The sequence below is a fragment of the Magnolia sinica genome, chromosome 12 (genome assembly GCF_029962835.1).
Source record: "Magnolia sinica isolate HGM2019 chromosome 12, MsV1, whole genome shotgun sequence".
Taxonomy (NCBI): domain Eukaryota; kingdom Viridiplantae; phylum Streptophyta; class Magnoliopsida; order Magnoliales; family Magnoliaceae; genus Magnolia; species Magnolia sinica.
This window is the reverse complement of record NC_080584.1, coordinates 71,878,240-71,902,244: the sequence shown is the minus strand read 5'-3', so window position 1 is coordinate 71,902,244 and position 24,005 is coordinate 71,878,240. Positions and strand designations below refer to the sequence as shown.

Here is a 24,005-nt window from a genome sequence, read left to right as displayed (position 1 = left end):
ATTAGTTTTAATTACTTAATTCACAATTATTCTCTCAATCACTTTAGAATTAGTTTTACATCTTCTTCCAGTTAATTTCAGAAAAGTACAAGATCAGTCCATGTGGATTTGACCTCGATCTTATCGAGATTATTACTACATCGCGACCCTACACTTGGGGTTGTGAACATGTTTTTGGACATCTCATGGGTTATGACCTTGGCTAAACCCCCCTCGTAAGCCCTAAATCACATGGGTATCGCCTCACACGGGTGGGGCCCGCCTCACATGAGCTACCCACTCCGAGTGTGCCTCTGCATCCCACAGGTAACCTCATTCGAGCCTGGTGTGAAAATGTCCCTGCATTAATTGTTCACTCCCCAAGTATAGGGTTGTGATGTAGTAATAAACTCGGTAAGACCGAGGTCGAATCCCAAGGGACTGAAAACTGTATGTTATCTAAAACTATGTAGAACTAGAACTAGACTAAGATGAAATCTAAATCGATTGTAGTTTGAGGAATAATGGTGAAATATTAATCTAAATTTTAAGGAATTCAGAGGAAGGAAACTAAGAATTCAGAGGATCCACTTATAGAGATCAGGGAGATCTTATGCCTGCTTCAAGAACTCAACTGGACTTAGAGTCCCATCTTCATCCAATTGAAGGGTATAACCATGAAAATCAAACTAAACTTTCTTTGATCTAGTTTTCAAGTGATGAAAGGTATATGAATTAAAATGAATTTCATCACCAAACCATGCCTAGTAGATAAAGCAAACCACCGAATTAAACTAATTAACAACTAATCATAAGATGTATGAAGGTTAGGAAGGGTACCGTCATCCGACCATGCCCAGGAGACAATAGTGAATAATAGGGCTTCCTGATATCATACTCATCAAAAGGAAAAGAACATGCTCAAAGCCATTGCAGACCCATTGTAATTTTAGTCACAACAGACCATTAAAAACTAAAAACATTCCTTTAATTAAACCAAAATCAACATCAGTTCAGTCTAAACAAAAGGCACAGCAAAAAGTCTCTCATCACGCTACAAGCTTCACCTCTTAGCCCTAGCTAGCTAAGAGGTCTAACCTAGCATGATGATAAGGCTAAACATCTTAAATAAAATCAAAATCAAAATCAAAAGAGAATACTCTATGTCTCTGCCTGCTCGACGTCAAGCCAATCGAACTCCTCAACGTTCCAAACTTCCCTGATCGGATCTGATACCCTCCTTCCTCTCTCAAACTCCCTTTTATAGCCAGCAGGCGATGGCTGTGTCAGTTGAAGAGGCTACTGTAACCGAGTCGGAAACCCTCTGTTTACGCAACGGAATCAAAAGAGAGGATCTTACGCATCTATGATGATTGGTGGGCCCAGGATTGATGTCAGACAAGAAATCCACTCCGTCCAGTGGGTTCACGTCGAATTTTTGGTCTGAAATGGACCGATTGGGCTTGAATTCAGCATGGCCCATGAGATTTATGCTTTTACCGTTTGTCCACTTTTTAGATGGTTAACAACGGATCTCCATTGTTTCTTACAAATTTATCACTAGGCTTATATAAGAGGACCCTTAGTCTCCTACTGGATAGTCCGAATAGGACCGTTGATGTCCGATGGTGGCCCACAGCACTTCGTCCGATGCCTAGTGCGAAACAGAGCAGTGTAGTTGACGCTGTGGCGATGGTGGGCCCATTTATCGGCTTTGAAGGAGAAATCCACTCCATTCATTGTGATACTCTCGAAAAATCAGTAATAAATAGCTAGTTTCATATTGGATTCGGTGTGGTCCACAAGATCTTCTGTACTACCGTTCATCTTGCATGCGGCTGAGATGTTCACACATATACTTGCATGGTGGAGAAGGGACACCTAGGCATGGGTTGTGGCTGCCCCACGGGACGAATGGACGGTGCAGATCATAGAAATGGATGATGGGTGGGGCCCACAAGCGAAAACTGACGGATGGACTTCTGTCCGCTGTCCCTGCGCACCAAGAAAGACGGGTTAGCCCGTCTTTGACCGGGCTACCCGTCCAGTGCACGGCGGCTGTGCGTGTGTTGTGCACACGCACCATGTAAGGTGGGTCCCTCCTTGATGTACATGACAAATCCACTCCGTCCATTCCTTTTCCAATGTGTCGTTAAACAATACCATGTTTGTAAATCTAGGCAATAACTGGGGTCTAATATGTAATATTTGACCCTTAACATTAATTACCCCTGGTGAGGAGTCTCGAACATGAGACCTCACGCTCTGATATCAATTTGATGTAGGACAATTAACCACTTGATCTAAAAGCTCGAATTAATAGAGCGTGGTGAATTAATCCCTTTATCTCATAGCTCAGTCCCCACATCTCATAGGTTAGGATCTTGGCCGAACCTCCCTTGTGGGCCCCAAATCACATGGGTACTGCCTCACACGGGTGGGGCCCGCCTCACATGAGCTGCCCACCCGAGTGTGCCCCTGCATCTCGGATGTAACCCCACTCGAGCCCAGTGTGAAAATGTCCCTGCATTAGAAATTGCAATATGTGTTACCCTTCATCCAAGGGTATCTTTGTCATTTCAATCCCGTCATGTGAGTAGGATGCTCCCACATTCCTCTTCTTTAACCGCAATGACAACATTGTATTAGAAATCTGGGCAAGAAATATGTATATTGGACCCACGAAAAAGATTTTTTGATATAAATTCTGTAGATTTGTTGGGCACGCTCATTTTAGGACATCCCGAAAAAGTGGATGGTGGACCACTCTTACATTTTGTTATTTATGTGCTGTTATCTATTGTTTTTAATCGTGTGGCCCAAATGATAAATGAACTATGTAATCCTTATTGTAAATTGGTTGGATGTCGCTCTCGTACAAGAATATTGAAATCCTCATTGTGGGGCCAACATATTAAAAGGGTTGGACGTCACTAATTGTCCTCCCAACTTGAACTTGAGACCTGTGTGTGTGTGCGTGCCCTTACGCACGAGTGTGTGAGTCACTAGCTATCATTCATGGAAAAAAAAAAAAAAAAACCTTTTATGTAATTATAACTCTTTTTTGTAACTATAGCTCTACTGTAACTAACAATACATTTTAAGGCCATTGATTAAACTGTTTTCCTTGAGTGTTGATCATGCTTCCAATCTGGACTGTTCAGGTGGGATATTAATGCGATGGTACAACTTCCACAATATATGAAGATGTGTTTTCTAGCTCTCTACAACACTGTCAATGAAATAGCTTATAACATATTAAAGGAGCAGGGCTTGGACATCGTACCACACCTAAAGAAAGTGGCATTGCACCAGTTTTATTTTATTTGGATTTATGCATACAAAAGGCCAGTCTCCTATGCCAGCTTCCTAACATTAATTTCTTTGATAAATGTGACCATATATACAATGTACATGTTGCATGCATGTACATCAATCAGATCTGAATCGCTGGCCCCATTATGGATGGAGCATATAGGTTAGGATATATTACCGGAGCATATATGTAATGAAAATTGGAACGACCGAACAATCTAAAGCATCTATTATACACTGTTGAATTTGGATAGCTTACCATTTTAGTTGGACCTGTCTTTTTTCTGTCTGATATTGGAGGGTTAGGATAATTATTTTCACCGTCCACAATGGGTCCCATGATTTGAATGTTCTGATTTGATGCACATGTACTTCTAAACCATCACGTGTGTGTGATGTCGAACTCCATCTAATAGGTTAGCCCACCCATGAGGATCGCCTTGTGCAAAAATCAGTGGCAAGCACTCATAAAGTGGTTCACACAAAATACCAGTGTGTTCTGGCTGATGAGTGGATTGGACTGGTTTCTACATGAGGTGATTCTCGTGGTGGGTCCAACCAATTGGTGATTGTCATAACTTGGAGACTCCGACGGATAAAAGCCGTCGGGGAATTGACCCCACAACCGTTGATATCTGCTCATTACAAAAAGCTATACAATCGATACACCTCTATGCTTTACAAGACCCATGTTGTCTACCATAACCACCCCTCTAACAACCCTAGGGGGAGCCCTTGAGATAAACTGCTGGTTTTCAGCACTTGCTCTCTACTTTGGCCAGAATTTCTGCCACAAAATTCCATTCTTTCGAAATGTGACTAACTCTCACGTCCATGCTGCCCATAAATTGATGGATTCTCTTCCAACCAATCTTAGCCACCCAAGGACTTGACACTCCTAACAGAAGGCAATCCACCACCACAATCGACTCACTTTCCACATCTGTGCTGGTGATGCCTAGAGAAGCACATATCCTAAGACCATCATAAAGAGCCTTTACTTCAGCAACAGTGTTAATATCCTTGCCGTAGTAGTGGTGGAAAGCTTAAACAACATCATCTTTATCATTTCCACAACCAACCCCACCTCATCGGGAACTTGGGTTCCCACAGAAGATCCATCCACATTCAGTTTGAATCAACCCTAGAGAGGTGCCTGGACCATCTGACCTGAATGACTTTCTTTAATTTCGACAGCCTGATGTGAGTTCCAACAGAGGAGAATTCAATGACATTTAAGAGAGAAAACTTACTTTCTTGCTCAAAAAATATACCTGAACATTAAGACCTTCAAATCTGGCCTCTATCATAAACCCTAGCCATCTTCTATTCACGCTCTTTTTCCAATTCATTGGAAAGAGCTATATTCTCTACAGTCCTACTCCACGAAGGCCCCTTGTTCTTCATATGGGCTGGATGTTGCATGAACATGACATGCTGAAAGCTTTCCAATGGGTGGATGGCATCTAACTCGCCAGAAATCAAACAGAGTAGCTGTCACAGATGGAGCTTGCTTTTTGGGCCTATTTCAAGGCCCAATGGAAAATTGTGATTTGGTGGCACATCCAAACTGTGCCTAGTACCTCTTTCCCATAACAAACCGTCTAATATCCGTTGAAATGTTATGTTTATTGCAGTGGGCTGATTATTGCAAAGCAAACCTATTGGAAGCAAAATGGTACAACAACGGTTACACCCCTGGGCTTGAAGAATATCTGAGCAATGCATGGGTTACAGCATCTGGGCCCATCATTCTGTTTCATGTATATTTTTTAATGGGAGAAAACATAACAAAGGAGGCTCTAGATTGCATTGGAAGCTACCCAAATCTGATACGCTGCCCATCTATTATCTATCGACTCACCGACGATCTGGAAACTTCAGCGGTATGTATCTCATGATCTACTTTAGGTAAAAATGGATTTATAAATGAGCTGGGACGAAGGCTTCCTAGGCTGGATTCATGAGCAACATATCTAAGAACTGGCCTAGTGCTACTCCAGAACTCCAGAACTGACTAGGTTAGACCAGGACTGACTGGAAAATAGTCATTCTGGTGGGCTGACTTCTTGGGCTCAACTTAATAGCTACTGGTGCTAAAAACAGATTGGGCCTCACATTCTCTCTCTCTCTCTCTCTCTCTCTCTCTCTCTCTCTCTCTCTCTCTCTCTCTCGGTTTTATAAGAAGACCGTGTTTGGTTTGCAATTTTTAACTGGTTTTATACTTACCACGAATGGAAAACCGTGAAATTAAAACAACGGATTTTTTAAAAAAATCCTTCAAAATACTGATTTTACCAAAAAATTAAAAAAAGCTTCCATCAACCGAATTTTAGAGGTAGTGATTCTTGGGGAATGAGTTTACTAAATTACTCATTTATGTTTTTTCTTTAAAAAATGATAAACTTGACAATTACAGACCTGCAAGGAAAGTGTATGAAATTCAACCTGTCCAACATATGCACCCCACCAGAACGATTACGCAAACAAAAAAATCAGGTCCATCAAATCATCGGTTGGGTTATGCGTGAACTTAGTTGTTTATGGGCAGTGCATATTATTTCCTATGATGTGAACCACCTTTGGGTTTGATCAGCCACAGTTCGTTTGATCTTTGTGATAGGATTCACCTGCTGGATGTCATCAACGTGAGCCCACAATTCCCATCTTTTTCACCCTTTTAAAGAGAGAAAGTAGACAATTTTATAATTTCATCCCTTGCAAGACTCTCCACACTACTGGTTGAGATCCTTTTCATCTTGGGAATTGTTTGTTGGGTCATCATGTTTCCAGAATTGGCCTCACATCAATGGTCTAGATCATGGATCCATGGCACACACTAGCCCAGATGTCCCATTTGGACACTGATTAATCAAGTTCTCATTATTTCTCTCACAGTATTTCCCTTTCAATTTTGAGTCCCGGTTTTAAAACAATGGTTATTTATCAATTGGGAAGATCAATTTAGTGAGAAAGAGAGGTCCATGGAATCTTTATATCAACCGCTAATCTTTTTTTTCTTTTTTTTCTTTTTTAAAATTTTTTATTTCTAATCTTGGATAAGATTTTGGTAATCATTTGGGCCCATGTAATTTTTGAACCACTTACTATCTAAAGTACTTTAGATTAGATGGACGGTCCTGATTCATATATCACACTGCCATGCATGCTGGGAAGAGATGGCCAGACCCCATTATGGGTTCAACCGTCTATACTGTATCATCTCTGTATCTACATTTAATTGTAATCCCCCCCCACGAAATAAATAAATAAAATTTACTTTCATCTTAATTGTATTGTTTGCTCATTCAGAACGAACGAGAGAGAGGTGATGTGCCAAAATCAATCCAATGTCACATGCACGAGACAGGTGTTTCTGAAGCTGTTGCGCAAGAGTACATAGGAGGTCTAATCAATGACACCTGGAAGAAGATAAATGAAGATCTTGATCTTGTGGCCAACTCTCCATTCCCCAAGTCTCTTGTGGGTCCCTCCATAAATCTTGCAAGGATGGCCCACTGCATGTACCAATATGGTGATGGATATGGTGTTCCCGACCAGCACACCACGGACCATATCAAGTCATTACTGGTCCAACCTATTCCGCTTGAGTAGAGATAAGCCCTCCAGTACACATAGCAAGCATGTACTGTTATTGAGACTGTTGGTCTGGTGGGCCATGGCATGAACGGGCAGTATAATAATAAATAAATAAAAAGTATGGGGCGCAGGCTGTCATAGACATCTGATTAGTGAGTCTGCAAAAGGAACGGTTAGATCAGTAGTCCACATTCAACATTAGAAAGTCGCATCAACGGGAAGGTAGAAGTTCTCGGAAACTGCATAGTCCATCAACAGGATGGCTCACTAGATCAACGGTTATGATTTCTGCAACTGTTTGCCAAGTGTACACCGAAGAGGAAGCTGCAGTAGTATTTGTGTTTTTTAATGTTATGTTTGGACACCTGAAAAGGGAAAAGAAATGAAAAAATAATAATTGTCCAATAATAATTTCATAAGAGCCTTTGCAACATCGATCTATGCAATATTTGAGCTATTGTTTGGATGGTAAGTTGAAATTTAGGGCGTGTTTGGTATCTCCAATGGAATTCAATAAGAGCAACTCTAATAATAGATAGAGGATTAAGACTTTCTGTTTTACCATTTAATTAGTAAGAAATAATCTTTTTGGTAAAATCACTTTCAAAATTAAGCTAAAACTGTCATTTAAAATGATAGTGATTGTAAAATATTCAAATAAGAGCTTTTTTTTAGAATAATTATTATGATAAAACTGCAACAACTCCATTACAAACAAGCATGCCCTTCATGCTTCTTACACTGGATGTGGGTCGTCCATCATAGTAGACATTAGATGTGGATCATCTATCATGTGGAGCCCACCTTTGATTTGGACTATTCATCATGTGGGCCAAAGCTTCAAAGCCCGTTGTCCATCATGCGGAGCCCACCTTAGATGTGGACCATTCATCATTGGGGATGTTTGGATTTACCCATGGAAGTAATGAAAATCCTTCACCTCGGAAACACACGTTCACAAGTGTTGTGGATCCTGCTGTGATATACATGTTATATCTGCACCATCCATTCATTTTGCAAGGTCATTTTATGGTGTGTGCACATAAATAAGGCAGATTTAAAGATTACATGGACCACACCATGGAAAGAAGAGAGGACAATGATGCCCTCCGTTGAACCTCACTAAGTTGTAATTCATCTAAAATCATGCAAGGGCTGGTGCAGTACAACTGTGTCACACCCATAATATTCTTGTTTAAATAGGATTGACTAATTCATATGGAGCCTAATAGAGAGGAGTTTTGATGGGTTTCAAACTCCTCAACCCTCTAAACTATATAAACTTAACTGGTTCCCCAAGCCTACACGAGACTAAAGCTTCTATTCACATCCTGATGCTTCTCTAAAGGGTGTAAGGCGTAGAAGACTGCAGCATCAAGCCTAAACCGATGGCATCCCAATCAAGTATGAATACTAAATTTCTCAATCTCCATATCCGATGCACTGAACGGTCCACTCAATTCCACAATTTCTAATTCCACACCTCCCACCAAGAACTCTTGCTCCGGCGGCCATTCCTTATGACGATCTCTACCACATTTTTGATTACATGTTTCATGGCAGTCGACACTGGAGGTGTACTTTTGGGGCATGTCTTAAACTTAACTGCTAAAAATGAAGTCCTTGGATGACTGGATGTGGGACATACTTAGCAACTTTTTTTTTTTCTTTTTCTTTTATTTATTTATTTATTTATTTTAAATATGGAAAACAGGCTAAATGTAGCCTATGGTTCATATTAAAATATAATAAGATCTGAATACAGAGACTGTACTTTGGGTTGTCCAAGGACCACAAAAAAATATCACTGGGCAATCTATCTTAAAGAAAAAACTATACATGGTCCACCTCTCTAATGGCCCCAAGGCCAGCTTTATCTAAGACCACCATCCCCCGGATATTGTGGGGAAGATCCAGCATAGATGTATAGATCCGACTGACTTGGGTCTTGTTGCCCTCTCTAGCTAGGCCATCAGCCGGGCCATTCCCCTCTCTCAAAATATGGGAAAAACGAAAGGAACCAAACGTGTTGATGTTAGAGATGCGGGCCGTCCAATGAATACACTTCCAGCCCACCTGAGAGACTCGATTAATCATATCCACTACCAACTTAGAGTCCGATTCGTCTATGACTTGACACAGGCCCATGCTAACACAGATGGAGAGGCCCTCATAAACTGCTGAGAATTCTGCACTATTATTTGTACCAAGCCCATAGCCATTAGAGAACGCGAAGACCATGTTACCATCCTCCCTCCTACAAATACTGCCACCTCTAGACATCCCTGGGTTGCGCATAGCCGAACTATCCATATTTAATTTGACCCAGTTGGTATCCGGCCTGCCCCATTTGATCACTTCGAAGCGCTTAGCTAGGGAGGGGTCTTGGGGATACGCAAGTTCCCGAGAAGCAGCCGATCCAACCAAGAATTGGAGATAGTGAGGGAGTCTCCTTTGAAAGCCCAACCCAACCACCATTTGGTTCGAGAGATAACAACCCCAACACCAAGATACTTATCATCAAATTTGGCAGACTTTCTAGCTTTTCAAATTTCCCAAAGAAGGAAACATGGAGTCAGCCCACTAATCTAGAAGTTGGTGACACCTTGGAGCATCACCCCCAACCATTGGTTCAATCTATCTTCGATTGACTGGTGGGACGCAAGGTTGAAACCAAAAAGATTGCTGAAATGATGCCATACCTTATCAGCAAGGTGGCCCAAAGTACATACTTAGCAACTTATTACCGGTCCACCTGTCCTCATTGAGTGGCAATCTCTTGATCTTATACCACTGAGATGTTTATACCTTCCTTCCAGTCTCTGGTACTCCACTCCTAGCTGATGATGATCTCATTATCTTATACCACAGAGATGTGCCTACAGTGCCTACACTGCCTTGGCAAGCTGGGGCTTTCCCATCTCGATGTGTTTTTCTATACAGGCCTTCCAATCTCTCACACCCTATTGCTATCCTACTTTTCGACACCTACTGGCACGTGCGGGGCCACCTGGAGATCCTTTGCGTACTGTGTGACTGTACTGATCGATCTGACCAGCAGGGAGCTGGACGTCCCAAGTTCTGTGATCATTTTAAGGCATCAGCAAAAGAATGAGGCAAATTCAAAGCTCAAATGGCCCCCACCACAGAAAACAATGGAGACAGTAACGCCCACCATTGAAACCTTCCTAGGGCCCATGATTCTGTTTTGTTGAGATCCAACCTGTTTATAAGTTAACATAGACATGCATGGACGGTGTATCTGCCTTATTCTTTTGCTCATGTCCTAAAATGATCTCTCTAAATGGATGAACCATGTGGATGCAACACATAAGTTGTTGATGTCACTTCAGTCTTGCATGGTGGAAATTTTCTAGTGTATTAGGAGAGACCCCGGCTTCACCACACTACAACAAATGGGAATTTTAGCAGCGCCGGCGATTCTATTAGTGGCGCTAGTCAAGCGCCGATAAATAGGTATGTCGCTAAAAGTATTGGCGGCTCTAGGTAACTTCTAGCGGCGCTTTTCTAAGCGCCGCTAATTGTTTGTTTTTCCACAAATCAATTAGAGCGCCGGTAAAAGTGGTTTGGGGACACTTTTTCTCATAAGATTTCTACACAAGCGGCAATAGAAGCCTCTGTATGAATTTGTGAGGCCCTAGCATGCCAGTAAATTTTTTTTATTATATATAATTCAATCAAAACCTGTATTTTTTAAATATTTGTATTGCCCCACTTATATGCAATGAGAAGAGTGGATCACCCACCATTAGCCCTTTGAAAATTGCTCCTATGATAGCCAGAACCAGGCTAGTCCTTAGCTACTCCATGGAAGTTGGTTTTTCGGCGCTTTACGTGCTGATCTATTGGGTGGAAAGAATGGTATGTGGCAATATTCCCTCATGACTTGAAGAGAGCTCTTTCCGCAGCTCATCAAGCTTCATCTCTAAACCTGATGACATACTATGCTTGGTAGCTTTTATATTTCCAGTTTTTTTTAAATTTAGAATCTCACTGATTTCATCTTTACTGCTGATTAATGAATATTATCAACAGAAGAAAAAAAAAATCAAATCCTATTCATATTACTACAAGATGATTTGTAGGAGATGTGATATGAGGCAAATTCAAAGCTCAAGTGGCCCCCACCACAGAAAACAATGGGGACAGTAACGCCCACCATTGAAACCTTCCTAGGGCCCATGATTCTGTTTTGTTGAGATCCAACCTGTTTATAAGTTAACATAGACATGCATGGACGGCGGTAAGACACAAATGTCAGCTTGATAGAAAACTTCCTGGTCTCCAAGAATTTTTTAATGGTAGGTGTTCAATCCTACTGTTTTGTGTGGTGGGTCCACTTGAAGTTTGTATCTGCCTCATTCTTTTGCTCATGCCCTAAAATGATCTCTCTAAATGGATGAACCGTGTGGATGCAACACATAAGTTGTTGATGTCACTTCAGTCTTGGACGGTGGAAATTTCCTAGTGGATTAGGAGAGACCCCGGCCTCACCAAGACGGTGCGACTCTTACCGTGGGGCTTTACCTTGATGTATTTGTTATGTATCTACACCGTTCATCTGTTTTTTCAAATCATTTTTGGACAATACCATAAGAAACAGTGTTGATTGACCATTAATGGACTACAAAAGTTTGGGATCAACAGATGGGATGGTAAATAAACACTAAGAGTGGGTGTACTAACAAGCTAACATAAAATAATAATAATAATAAATAAATAAATAAACATTGAGAGAACATTAAGGTGCGCTCTAAAAAGCTTTTAATAGTAGGAAAGTCAATCACTATTGTTTCTGATAGTATGGTCCACTTGATAATTAGATCTGCTTCATTTTTATTATAAACCTTAAAATAATATGAAAAAAAAATAAAAATGGATGGACGGCATAGATACAAAATACACACACACACACACACACATCAAGGTAGGCCCATAGTAACCCTATGGTAAAGGCCGCACTGTCTTGAGATGTGCTCTCTCCGAATAATTGGTGATTTTGATGATTTTGAGCTTTCTTTTATTGAAAATTAAGGCACAGCAGAGATGATCTAGGAATTCCTTGCCCATGCAATCATCATGAGGCCTTGATCCAACTATGTCAGTAGGGTGACCCAGCTAGACAGGTTGGATGGCATATATACATGTTGACATACATTTTCGGACATGTTAATATTATAACCGAGATGTTTTAAATAATAGCATTTCTCATGCATATCCGAAATATGTATTGAAACAAAGCATGTATTTTTCAAAAGTTTTTTATTTATATAGATTTAAATATGCATTTTAGATGGTGATCTGGCATAAATCACCATCTAAAAATACTCTAAATTTTAAAACAAAGCTTAGTAAGCTACAAGGATATATAAAGAATAAATAAATAGATAGAAGGTCAGTAAATAAAGTAATCTAAATGCATAAAAGAAGTCATTGAATTTGTATTAGATGAAGTCTTATAAGGTGTGGTTAAAAAGACTCGGTTCCATATAGGATATCCGCTAACGAGAAGACAGGGCCCTTAACGACTGTCATAATGTAGTCTTTTGACTCAACTGATACAGGCTATAAAACAAACAAAGAAAATCATCCAATAACAACCCACAGTAGACAGATTTATATGGTTAGACAGTATATTTACTTTACTAAGGGAAAAGAACTTTCACTAAAATCATGTAATTCAAGAGTACAAGTAGAGTTTTAAAGCTCCATAGCTGCCTCACATGGTGAGATGTCAATGTAGAATAGTGCATATGTAATGCATAATCATACTTATATCAAGCATTAATTTTAATTGAATAATAGCATGCATGGCTATGTGTGTAGACAATTATATATATGTAGGTTTAGATTACAAATAGATCAATCTAAATTACAGTTACGCTAAACATGCTATTAACCCATATGTTAATCAAATAAGCCACCAACTAGTCAAGTGAGCCGTGGGACGATGAAATGGAATAGGCTATGGACCACTCAAAGGGGTTGTGGGCTATGAAATGTCTTTTGCGTGGGTCATTAAATAGGCCATCAAATGGACCATGTGTAGGTCATCAAAGAAGCCACGAAATAGGTTGTGTGCGGGTCATCAAATGGGCCTTGCGAATGAATATGTGCTAGGCAGAAATGCGCCCACCATTTAGGTGATTCATGGGCCAGCAATGGACTGGAAAACAGGCCCCAAGTTTGGGCCTTAAATGGGCTAGCAATCTGGGATCAAATGAAATGATAAAATGGCCTTGAATGGTTCAGTGATGGGTTTGCATTGAGCCTGTAATAGCGTCAGTGAACAGGGCCTATCTAGGATAGAGCTGGGCACAGGACGACTCAACTCTACTAACTCAACTCATCCGACTCATTCAGACCTGATTCGACCCGAATTGAATGGGTGAGTCGGTCTGAACCGAGTAGGTTTCACCCAATCCAAACTCAAACCGAGTCAAGTCCGAGTTACCTAGTGACTTGATCCAGTGAAACTCGACACGATTCAAAACCCAACTCGACTCAGGTTCAGGTGTATGTGTAAAAACTAATTTTAACTATCTCTAACCCTACCCACCGCACCCGATCCCAACCCCATCCCAAACTCTCTCCCACATCCTCCTCTACCAAGCCCGACAAGCACCTACCACTACCACCACCCTTCTCTCTCTCTCTCTCTCTCTCTCTCTCTCTCTCAATCCAACTCGGTGTCAACTTAACCTGACTCGGTACTTTTGACCAAGTCAGACTCAGTCCTGATCAGTACAGGCCAGACCTGAACTCAGATTGGACTAGGCATGCTGGACTCGGTACCGAGTCGGATTGAGTTTGGGTCAGGCCTATTTCAGAACCGGATCGAGTCAGGTCAGCCCTAACTCGTTCTGTCTCGGCTCGATGCCCAGCTCTAATTTCTCGAGTGATAAACAGGCCATAAATGGATTTGAATCAGGGCAGTAACTTGGACCTAAACGGGCCTCCTCGAAATATGCCACTTAGGTATCTGTACATGGTCCAGATATGCGTGCAGTGAAAATCAACCATGGGCTGGACAGTGAGCAGCCGTACGAAGCAGCCTGATCAGCTTACGATCTGAATTATGAATTATGAATGGGTCATAATCGGGCCAGGCGTCTGGGCCATTGATATGTCTAAATTGAGACAGCGTGTAAGACCTATTTCTAGGCCGACAGATGGTCCACTGAACGATGAAACACATACATCATGGTGGGGCCCTCATATCACCGACCACCAGCCATTGGCTGGTGTCCGGAGGAGTAGCCAATCCGTTTCCTATGTGTGCATGGGTGGCACGTGTGGATGATGAATATCATGGTCCAAAAGTGTAATAAATAAATGTCATGCGTTTCTGGTGTGATGTGAAGCATGCGTGTAATCGCATGCATGTGTGGATGATTGATTGGCCACACGTGCTAACGTGAAGCGTAGCAGACACCTGTGAGTGCATGGATTACCTGCATGCCTCGCATGTGTGATGAGTTTGCATGAATTGCTTGAGTGCCTGCACACGTGTGACAGGTGTATGATGTGGCATGTGCACGTAAATGAACGGATGGTCTTAGATTGCTAACACGTGATCAGTAAAGAGTGCTGGGCACGGTGATGGGATTGATTGAAATAATAGCTTGTGTGATGCAATGAACTGCGTGGACGAATAAATGGATGGTCCAGATCTTGAAGGGTTGGATCAATGCCAAACACGAAGTAAGATGGACGGTTCTGATACGGTGAAAAGGGGACTGCACGTGGAGATGAGTGTTGCAGCTTAAATATATGTTCCACGAAATTTGATTACTGTCCATGCATCAGACATCTCCTATAGTTGCCATATGAAAGCCAATGAGAAATAATGAACTGCCTTGGTTGAAGAACCAAACATAGTCTATCAGATATGGACGGCATTGATTTTAAGGATGCCATTGTGCGTGTGGCCCATCTAATCAACGTCTTTGGCAAATCTTGGAAAATATAATTTTTTTCCAGTGTCAACAATACACCACGTCATGCTTTTCAACAAACTCTGTTCTACCGCAAAGCTTATTCTATCGAGAAACAGGCCTCTTTTCATTTCTTTATATAGCTCATGAAATATTACAATATAAACGAATGGATGACATGCACAGCATGTTATAACCCTCAACTAACCCTGTCATACAGAAGAAGCTTATTTTAAGTAAAGAGACTTATAAAAAACGAGCCTCCTTCAATAGCTTATATATCTCAAGAAAAATTCTATAACAAAAACGAATGGCTACCGGTATTCCATGAATTATGTAATAAAGGTGGAGACTGCCAAGAAAGGAAGATAAATAATGCTGATGTGATGCAAGATTAGCCATTCCGTAAAATGAATGTTATAGTAATGCTTAATGCCATTTTGGCACCTGGCTGGCATACCCATGCATTAATCAGGTGGATCCCACATGCATGCATTTTTTATATTACACGTGAATTGCAAGGAATCTTCTAAACCCATGATGTGGCCCAATAATGAACAAGTGTCACCTGCAGACGTGGGGCTTGCAAGTGAAAACAAGGATTCTCCTGCTTAAAAATATAAATTTTCCCTTTTTACTGCAAGCTTTGATTTTGAATTGTGAGTATAGTACCTTTCCACTTAGCCGATAAGTGGTATCAAAAATAATGTTGGGTAGCAAATCTAATCTAAAAAAAAAGGCATCAATGACATCTAATCTGAAATTCGATGTAGAAAAATAATCTGGTAAAAATAATTTTGAACTACGAAAGGTTAAGATAAATGGTATCTTAGTTCAGTAAGGATTGGACGAAGCTTTCCTTAAAAGGCGACCGAAATTTATGGTAGAAGAAGAGCGGAATAAGATGAATAAGAAAGGTAGAACTTCTATCTAATTATGCTTAACGGATAAGGTCCTCTATAATGTCATGAAATAGAAAACTGCAACAAGTACCTGGGCAAAATTAAAAAATATCTATGCGAAGAAATCTTTTGAGAATCATTTGTATTTGTAGCTATAGTTGTTCAATCTGAAGACGGTGGAGGGGGCTGATATTTAAGCCTACATTTGTAACTTCATCAAGTTGATTTGCAAATTGTTAGATGTGAAGGAAATAATGAAAGATGAGGATCAAACATATATCTTGTTCAATTCTCTCCCAGCTTCGTATGAGTCATCCAAGGACTCTGTACACCGGTAGAATGACATTAGTATTGAGACTGTTATCTCAACCTTTCATTCGAAAGTGACGAAAAAGAAAAACAGAGATGTGGGTGCTTCTACAGATGTACTAGGTATAATTAAGGGGGTGAAATTTTGAGTGGGACAATAGATCTTCACAATCAAGATCCAAATCCAAGGGCAAGAGCAAAGTCAAGTTGAAGTGTTGAAATTGTGGCATAATCGAACACATAAAGAATGATTGTTTAAATCTTAAATTAAGAAATAAGGATTTAGATAGTTCTTCCATAGAAGCAAATATTGTGGAATCCAGTGAGAAAGAAAGCGATAGTGACGTGCTGATCGCATTAAAATATGGGTACTTCAATGAAAAATGGATATTGAATTAGGGGCTTCGTACCACATAACTCATCATCCGAGTTGGTTCACAAGTTACAGTGAGTGTAATAGTGGGTAGGTATTTATGTACAATAATAATGCCAGTAAAATGGTAGGCCTACAGTTGTTTAATCTAAAGATGACGAAGGGGACTAACATTTAAGCACACATTAGTAACTTCAAGAGGTTAATTTATAAATTGTTAGATATGGAGGAAACAATAAGAGATAAGGATCAAGTATGTATCATGTCGAATTCTCTCTCAACTTCGTATGAGTCATTCAAGGATTCTTTGTGCATCGGTAGAACGATCATTAGCGTTGAGATCGTTATCTCAATCCTTCGGTCAGATCAATTTCAGATCAAGGCTATGTCAAAACAAGATCAAGTTGGGTCAGCCCTAACTAAGTCTGACTCGATCCGATGCCTAGTCCTAATTTCTTGGGTGATACAAGGGATATAAACAGGTCTAAATCAAGGCAGTAACCCGGATCTAAACGGGCCTCCTTGAAATAGGCCACTTATCTATCCGAAAATGAACTGCCTTGGTTGAAGAACCAAACATGGTATATCAGATGGATGGCATTGATTTTAAGGATGCCATTGTGCGCGCATGTGGTCCATCTAATCAACATCTTTGGCAAATCTTGCAAAATGTGACTTTTTTTCAGTGTCAACAATACGCCATGTCATGCTTTTCAACCAACCCTATTCCACAGAAAAGGCTTATTCTATCAAGAAACATGCCTCTTTTCATTTCTTTATATATCTCGTAAAAAATACTAGTTCCAGGGAAAAAAGCTTATTCTATCAAGAAACAGGCCTCTTTTCATTTCTTTATATATCTCGTGAAAAATACTAGTTCCAGGGAAAAAGCTTATTCTATCAAGAAACAGGCCTCTTTTCATTTCTTTATATATCTCGTGAAAAATACTAATTCTACGGAAAAAGCTTATTCTATCAAGAAACGGGCCTCTTTTCATTTCTTTATATATCTTGTGAAAGATACTACAATAGAAATGAATGGATTACATACACAACATGTTAGAACCCTCAACAAACCCTATCCTATATAAGAAGCTTATTCTAAGTACAGAAGCTTATAAAGAATGAGCCTCCTTCGATGGCTTTATATATCTCATGAAAAATGCTATAAGAGAAACCAATGGCTGCCATTATTTCATGAATTATGTAATAACAGTGGAGACTGCCAAGAAAGGAGGAGAATAATGCTGATGTGATGCAAGATTAGCCATCTAGTAATACACGCATGTTATAGTTCTAGATGTCATTCTGGCACTGTTTGGCACATCCATGCATTAATCAGGTGGGTCCCATGCATGCATTTTTTTAAAAAAAAAAATCACATATGAACTGCATTGTATGTAAGCAGGCGGTAGAGGAATCTTCTAAACCCATGATGTGGCACAACGAAATAGTGTCACCTGCAGATGTTAGGCTTGCAAGTGAAAACAAGGATTCTCCCATGTACAAATATAATTTTGCCCTTTTTACCGTATGCTTTGATTTTCATCCATGAACATAGTGATTTTCCACTAATCCACGTCAGTGATCATAGGAATCCATGTATTTGTCATGTATATAAAATATTTTTGTTGTTGATGTCTTAAATCTATCAATAATAGGATCTATCGATGCCATCGACAGATCAATCGATGCCATTGAGCAAAGGTCGATGCCATTGATAGATGCTTGATTCCATCGAGAAAATCCAAAAAATTCCATATCGGTTGTTAGGAAATTTTAGTGTTACTACTCAATGTCATCGAAGTAAGTTTGATGACAACGGGGGTCATTGATGGCATCGAAGATCCCATTGAAGATGTGCGCAGAATTGCGTAAATACAGAATTTATTTCCGATTTTGGTTGTGATAATATATATATATATATATATATATATGTATATCGGGTGTAATTGGGATTAGGGTAATAGAGAGGGCTTTTTAATTTATTCTTAAAGTTTTCAAGGGCATAGCTAGGGCTTGTGAAGTGGATTCAAGGCTTGTTCGAATCGGTAACACTCTATCTCTTGCAACTTCTGCTTTCACAATCACTTTGTGTCGTGGTTTTTTTCACATCAAATTCATATTGTTCTTATTTAGGCTTAGTTGTGTGATTACGTGTACTTTGCTTGATTCATCTCTAAGTGTTTCCGTACTTCACCAATAAGTGGTATCAGAGATAAAGATGGGAAGCAGATCGAATATGAAAGTAAGGTACAATGACATATAACCCGAAGTTCAATGTAGAAAAATACTTCGGTAAAAATAATTTTAAACTATGGAAAGTTAAGATGAACGATATCTTAGTTCAACAAGGATTGGACGAAGCTCTCCTTAAAAGGCGACCGAAATTTATGACAGAAGAATAATGGAACAATATAGATAAGAAAGGTATAACCTCTATCCAATTGTTCTTAATGGATGAGGTCATCTATAATATCATGAGAGAGAAAACTATAGCAAGTACATTAGCAAAATTAGAGAATATCTGCGTGAAATTTTTTTTGAGAATCATTTGTACTTGAAGATATAATTGTTCAATTCGAAGATGGCAGAGGGGCTGACATTGAATCCCACATTATTAACTTAAGCAGGTTGATTTGTAAATTGTTAGATGCGGAGGAAGCGATGAAAGATGAGAATCATGCATGTATCCTGATGAATTCTCTCCCAGCTTCATGTGAGTCATTCAAGGACTCTTTGTATACCAGTAGAATGACTATTAACATTAAGATGACCGTTATCTCAACCCTTCAGTTAAAGGTGATGATAAAGAAAAATGGAGATGTGGGTGCTTCAACAGATGCACCAGTTACGAGGGGGCAAAATTCTGAGCAGGATAGTGAATCTTTACAATCAAGGTCAACATCCAAGGGTAAGGGTAAAGGCAAGTTGAAGTGTTAAAATTGTGGCATGATCGGGCACATGAAGAAAGATTATTAAAATCCTAAGTCGAGAAAGTGGCATTCAAATAGTTCTTCTATAGAAGCCAACTTTGCGGAATCTAGTGAGGAAGCAAATGGTAGTGACATGTTGACCACATCAAAATTCAGGTACTTCGATGAAGAATGGATTTTGGATATGGGGGCTTCGAACCACATGAATCCTTATTGAATTTGGTTCACAAGTTACAGTGAGTGGGATGGTGGCCAGGTATTTATGGGCAATGATAATGCATATAAAGTAATAAGCGTTAGATTAGTGTGCATTTAGATGTTTGATGACATGGAGCGTATCTTGACTGAAGTGAGATACGTTCATGATTTGAAGAAGATTTTAATATCTCTAGTAGCACTCGAAGTACTTTGGTGCAAATTCATCGAATTTTATTGTATCCTTAAAATTTCAAAGGAGACACTCATAGTCATAAAGGCACAGAGGAATAGAAACCTTTATCGGTTGATCAAAAGTACTTAATCAGATGGTGCTGCATTGTCTGTAGCGGATTCCATGTCTGCACCTATGTGGCATACATGCTTAGGCCACATGAACTAGCAAGACTTAAAGGTACTTTCTAACCGTGGTTTAATTTCAGTTTTTAAAAGCATTGATTGTAGCATTTTTGAGCATTGTATATATGGTAAATAGTTAAGGTTGTCTTCTAAATCTAGGAAATATGTTTATAAGGGTGTTCTAGATTATGTGCATTTTGATGTGTGAGGGCTGGCGCCCGTAGTTTCTAGTGAATGGTCGTTATGGTTTGTCACGTTCATTAATGACCATTATAGAAAAGTAGGGGTTTATTTCATGAAAAAGAAATCCAATTTTTTACCAACTTCAAGCAATGGAAGGAAATGGTGAAAAATAAAAGTCAAGGTGAAAGGTGAAAGTGTTGAGAACAAATAACGGTGGTGAATTCACTTATGGGGATTTCAATCGGTATTGTAAAGATGAATGGATTGTAAGGCACACCATAGTGCACCACAAGCCAAAGAAGAATGGTGTGACCAAGCGAATGGATCAAACTCTCTTAGAAAGGGCCTGATGCATGATCAATAATTCTGTGTTGGGCAAGGAATTGTGTACTAAAGTTATTAACATGGCTTATTACTTGGTGAATCGATCCTATTCTACAGCCATTGAATGTAAAATTTCAGAGAAAGTGTGAAGTGGTTAGCAGGTAAACTACTCGGAACTGTGTATATTTAGTTGTGATGCTTACTCTCATGTACTGTCAATTGAGATAGATAAGCTAGATCAAAAGGCTAAAAGGTACATCTTTGTCAACTTTGTTGGTTGTGTGAAGGGGTATAGGCTATATGACCAGGTCATAAGGAAAATCATCCTTAGTTGTGACGTTAAGTTAGATGAATAGTTCTTGTTCTGTAAGGATGAACACAAGAAAGTGAAAAAGTTGGTTGTGGATGTTTAGTTAGACAAAGATGAGACGTAAGCTGATATTGAGACATGGACAGAACATCTACGCAAACTGATTCTCTTTCCTCGTTAACGGAGAGGCACGTAGTTTTTTCAATTCCTCTAGAGGGTTGAGGCAAGGCGACCCCCTCTCACCTAGCCTCTTTATCATAACCGCTAAAATTCCCAGCAGAGGGATTAAAGCCTTAGTGGAGCGTGGTACCTACAAGCCTTTTCAGTTGAGGAGAGGCTGTCCATTTGTCTCCCATCTACTTTACGAAGATGATACACTACTTTTCTTGAATGGAGGTGTTGCCTCGTTGAATGCTATTAAGGATCTTCTTCAGGCCTATCAAGAGGCTTTAGGACAGAAGGTGAATCTTCATAAAAGCTCCTTCCTCTGCTCTAGTAAGCTCCCACGGTACAGAATCAAATCTATTGAGACTGTGCTGGGGATTGCTAGGTATATCTCATGCCCAATTTACCTGGGGGTTCCCTTATGCTCAGAGAGAGTGAAGAAGGCCCTGTTTCAACCCTTGATTGACAGGGTGGTTGCCCGCGTGGCTGGTTGGAAGGTAAGAGTCCTTTCGCGGGCCAGTCAAGCTATCTTGGTCCAGCACGTTCTTGGGAGCATCCCTATGCACTCTATGGCTGCCGCTCATCTTCCCACGTCAGTTATTGGGGAGCTGGAGAAGCACTTCGCCCCCTTCTTTTGGGGCTGGTTAGACGGTAAACAAAAGTTCCATTGGACGAATTGGAAAGCTATCTCCATCCCTAAGCGTGAAGGCGGCTTAGGCATTAGGAAATTGAAAGAGGTTATGCAAGCTCTTCGGCTCAAGATGGCATGAGCTGTCCGGTTCGGTAAGCATCCAAGTCTTTGGGCCTCTTTTATGTGATCCAAATATGCCCAAGATTTCTTCCCTGACGTTGCTGGAAGGAGCCCTATTCCTGCTTCCCTACTTTGAAGGAGCATCAAGGATCTTTTGCCGCTGCTAGACAATCTGGTCCAAGTCCACGTCGGGCAGGGTGGCACTAACATCTAGTCGAACAACTAGATCGGACTGGGCAAGCTTGATTCCCTCCTGGAAAAGCCCAATCCCTCCATCATTGCGCTCCTTGAGGATTCGTGACTTCATCGGCGTCAATAGCCTCCTCCCTCCGTTCGTCTTCTCTTATCTGGCCGAGGATAGCATCCATTTCCTGTTTCAGGGAGGGTTTTGTGTTTCTGAGGAAGCTACAGAATGCTTTTGGCCATTTGAACCATCGGGTTCCTTTTTAGTTAAGTCAGCTTGGGAGAAGTGTAGGCAGAGCAGTCAGCAGAAAGGGTGGGCGAAGTGGGTTTTACACGTTAAAATGCCTCTGAAACTCTCCATATTCATGTGGAGTCTGTTGCGCCAAGCCATCCTAATGGACACTCGTGTTCAGTCCAAAGGGGTGCGGCTCGTGTCCTCCTGCGTTTGCTGTGAGGGTATCAGGTCCTCTTGTCCTAACTGCGAATCGTTAGGCCACCTCTTCATCAGCGGAGCCCTTTCGACTGATGTTTGGAGCTACTTTGGGGACACGTTCGGCATATCCTTGTCAGTCTCTTAGACCGTTTCCTCCAAACTACATCTTTGGTGGCTCCTCTCCTCCTCTAGAAGGCGGTTTACAACCTTGTAGGGGTTGACCCCATGTTTCATTCTCTGGAAAATCTAGCACGCCAGGAACGAGGCCAAATTTGAGGTCTCTCGCCGCATCCGTTGACAGTTATCGCCCGCGTGAAGTGGTGGCTCACCTCAACACATTGCGGCACCGGTTCTCCATCTTAGTAGGCTGCTCACAGATCTGGGCTTTCCCTCGCGCAGCCTGTCCGACCCTCTTTTGGAGGTTGTGAAGTGGAGAAGACCGCGGCCGGGTTGGATCAAGCTCAACGTGGACGATTCCGCTCTAGGGAACCCAGGCATGTCCAGGAGAGGTGGTGTTTGTAGAGGGGATAACGACTCCTTCCATTTTGCTTTCTCCTTAGGTTATGGGGTGGGATTAAACTCCATGGCCAAGCTTTGGCCAGTTTACCATGGTTTGGGCCTTTGCGTTGATTCGGGGTTCTTCCGTGTAGAGATTGAGTCGGATTCCAAATTGGTGGTGTTGATTTTGAATGGCTCTTCCCAACAGAGCTGGCAATGGAAATACTAGTTATAGAGGATTCAGAGGCTTCGTAATGAGGGCCGACATGTCCATTTTACATATTCTCAGGGAAAGAAATAGGCCGGCGGATAGGATGGCCTGTAAAGGCTCGGAAACCCACGGTTACTTCTTCTCTTCCTCGTATGGTGACCTCCCCTTTGAGGTTAGGAGTCTTTTGTTCCTGGATAAGGTTGGGTTGGGAGATTTTAGGTAGGACCACTCCCGTGGGCTTGGTTTATAGGCGGGTTTTTTTGTAAGTAATATGATAGGCTTGGTCCTCGGGTCCTTTTTTCCCGAGCAGGCCTGAAGTGTGGGTTTGTTGTATAGCTCATTCCCGATATGAATATATATGGCCTTGGTTTTGAAAAAAAAAATGTAGAGTATCATCTAACTCTTGTTTTTCTATGTAAATGAACCTAGAGTATCATATGGCTCTCGCTTTTCTATATAAATAAATCCAAAGTTTCATTCATATGGCTCTCGTTTTCTTATATAAGGAAAAAAGAAAAATTCAGCGGATGGACAACAAACGACTTTTTTATTTTCCAACCACAAAAGGATAATTCTCTATGGAAAAGCAATTTTCAATATAAATAAATCTAAAGTATCATATAACTCCCATTTATATATATATATATATATATATATATATATATATATATATATAAGGAAACAAAACTCAATAGGTGGACAACAAACGACCTTTTAATTTTTAACCACAAAAGGATAATTCTCAATGGAAAAGCATTTTTCTCGCTACATCCTACTTTCTTCTACATGTGAACGGCCCACAACTCTTTCACTATTGAAGCTTTTTTTTTTTTTTTTTTTTTTCTTTTTTTTACACCCATATAACATCGGCACTCAATCCCATTTTCTCATATTTGAGAGAGTCTCTCTACCACTAATCCATGGAGCCGGACCCAGCCCTTATATTGGTGCCTACTAAAATGACTGCTCTGATAAAATAATGGGACCCACTTTAATTTATAAATCCAGCCATAATAGGAT

At 40.5% G+C, this 24,005-nt stretch overlaps 2 protein-coding genes across 2 annotated transcripts; both read left to right on the top strand.

The window, feature by feature from the left end:
* The first annotated feature begins 4,913 nt into the window (after positions 1–4,913).
* Positions 4,914–7,122, top strand: LOC131220235 (terpene synthase 10-like). Its single transcript, XM_058215193.1, has 2 exons — positions 4,914–5,180; positions 6,607–7,122. Exons 1-2 carry the CDS (start codon positions 4,914–4,916, stop codon positions 6,907–6,909), a joined length of 570 nt encoding a protein of 189 aa, XP_058071176.1. The 3' UTR covers positions 6,910–7,122.
* An 11,981-nt stretch (positions 7,123–19,103) lies between these two features.
* Positions 19,104–23,003, top strand: LOC131220234 (uncharacterized). The gene is made up of 5 exons (XM_058215192.1): positions 19,104–19,362; positions 19,462–19,528; positions 21,025–21,673; positions 21,828–22,408; positions 22,676–23,003. The coding sequence occupies exons 1-5, from the start codon at positions 19,104–19,106 to the stop codon at positions 23,001–23,003; spliced, it is 1,884 nt and encodes a 627-aa protein (XP_058071175.1).
* Positions 23,004–24,005: the final 1,002 nt, after the last annotated feature.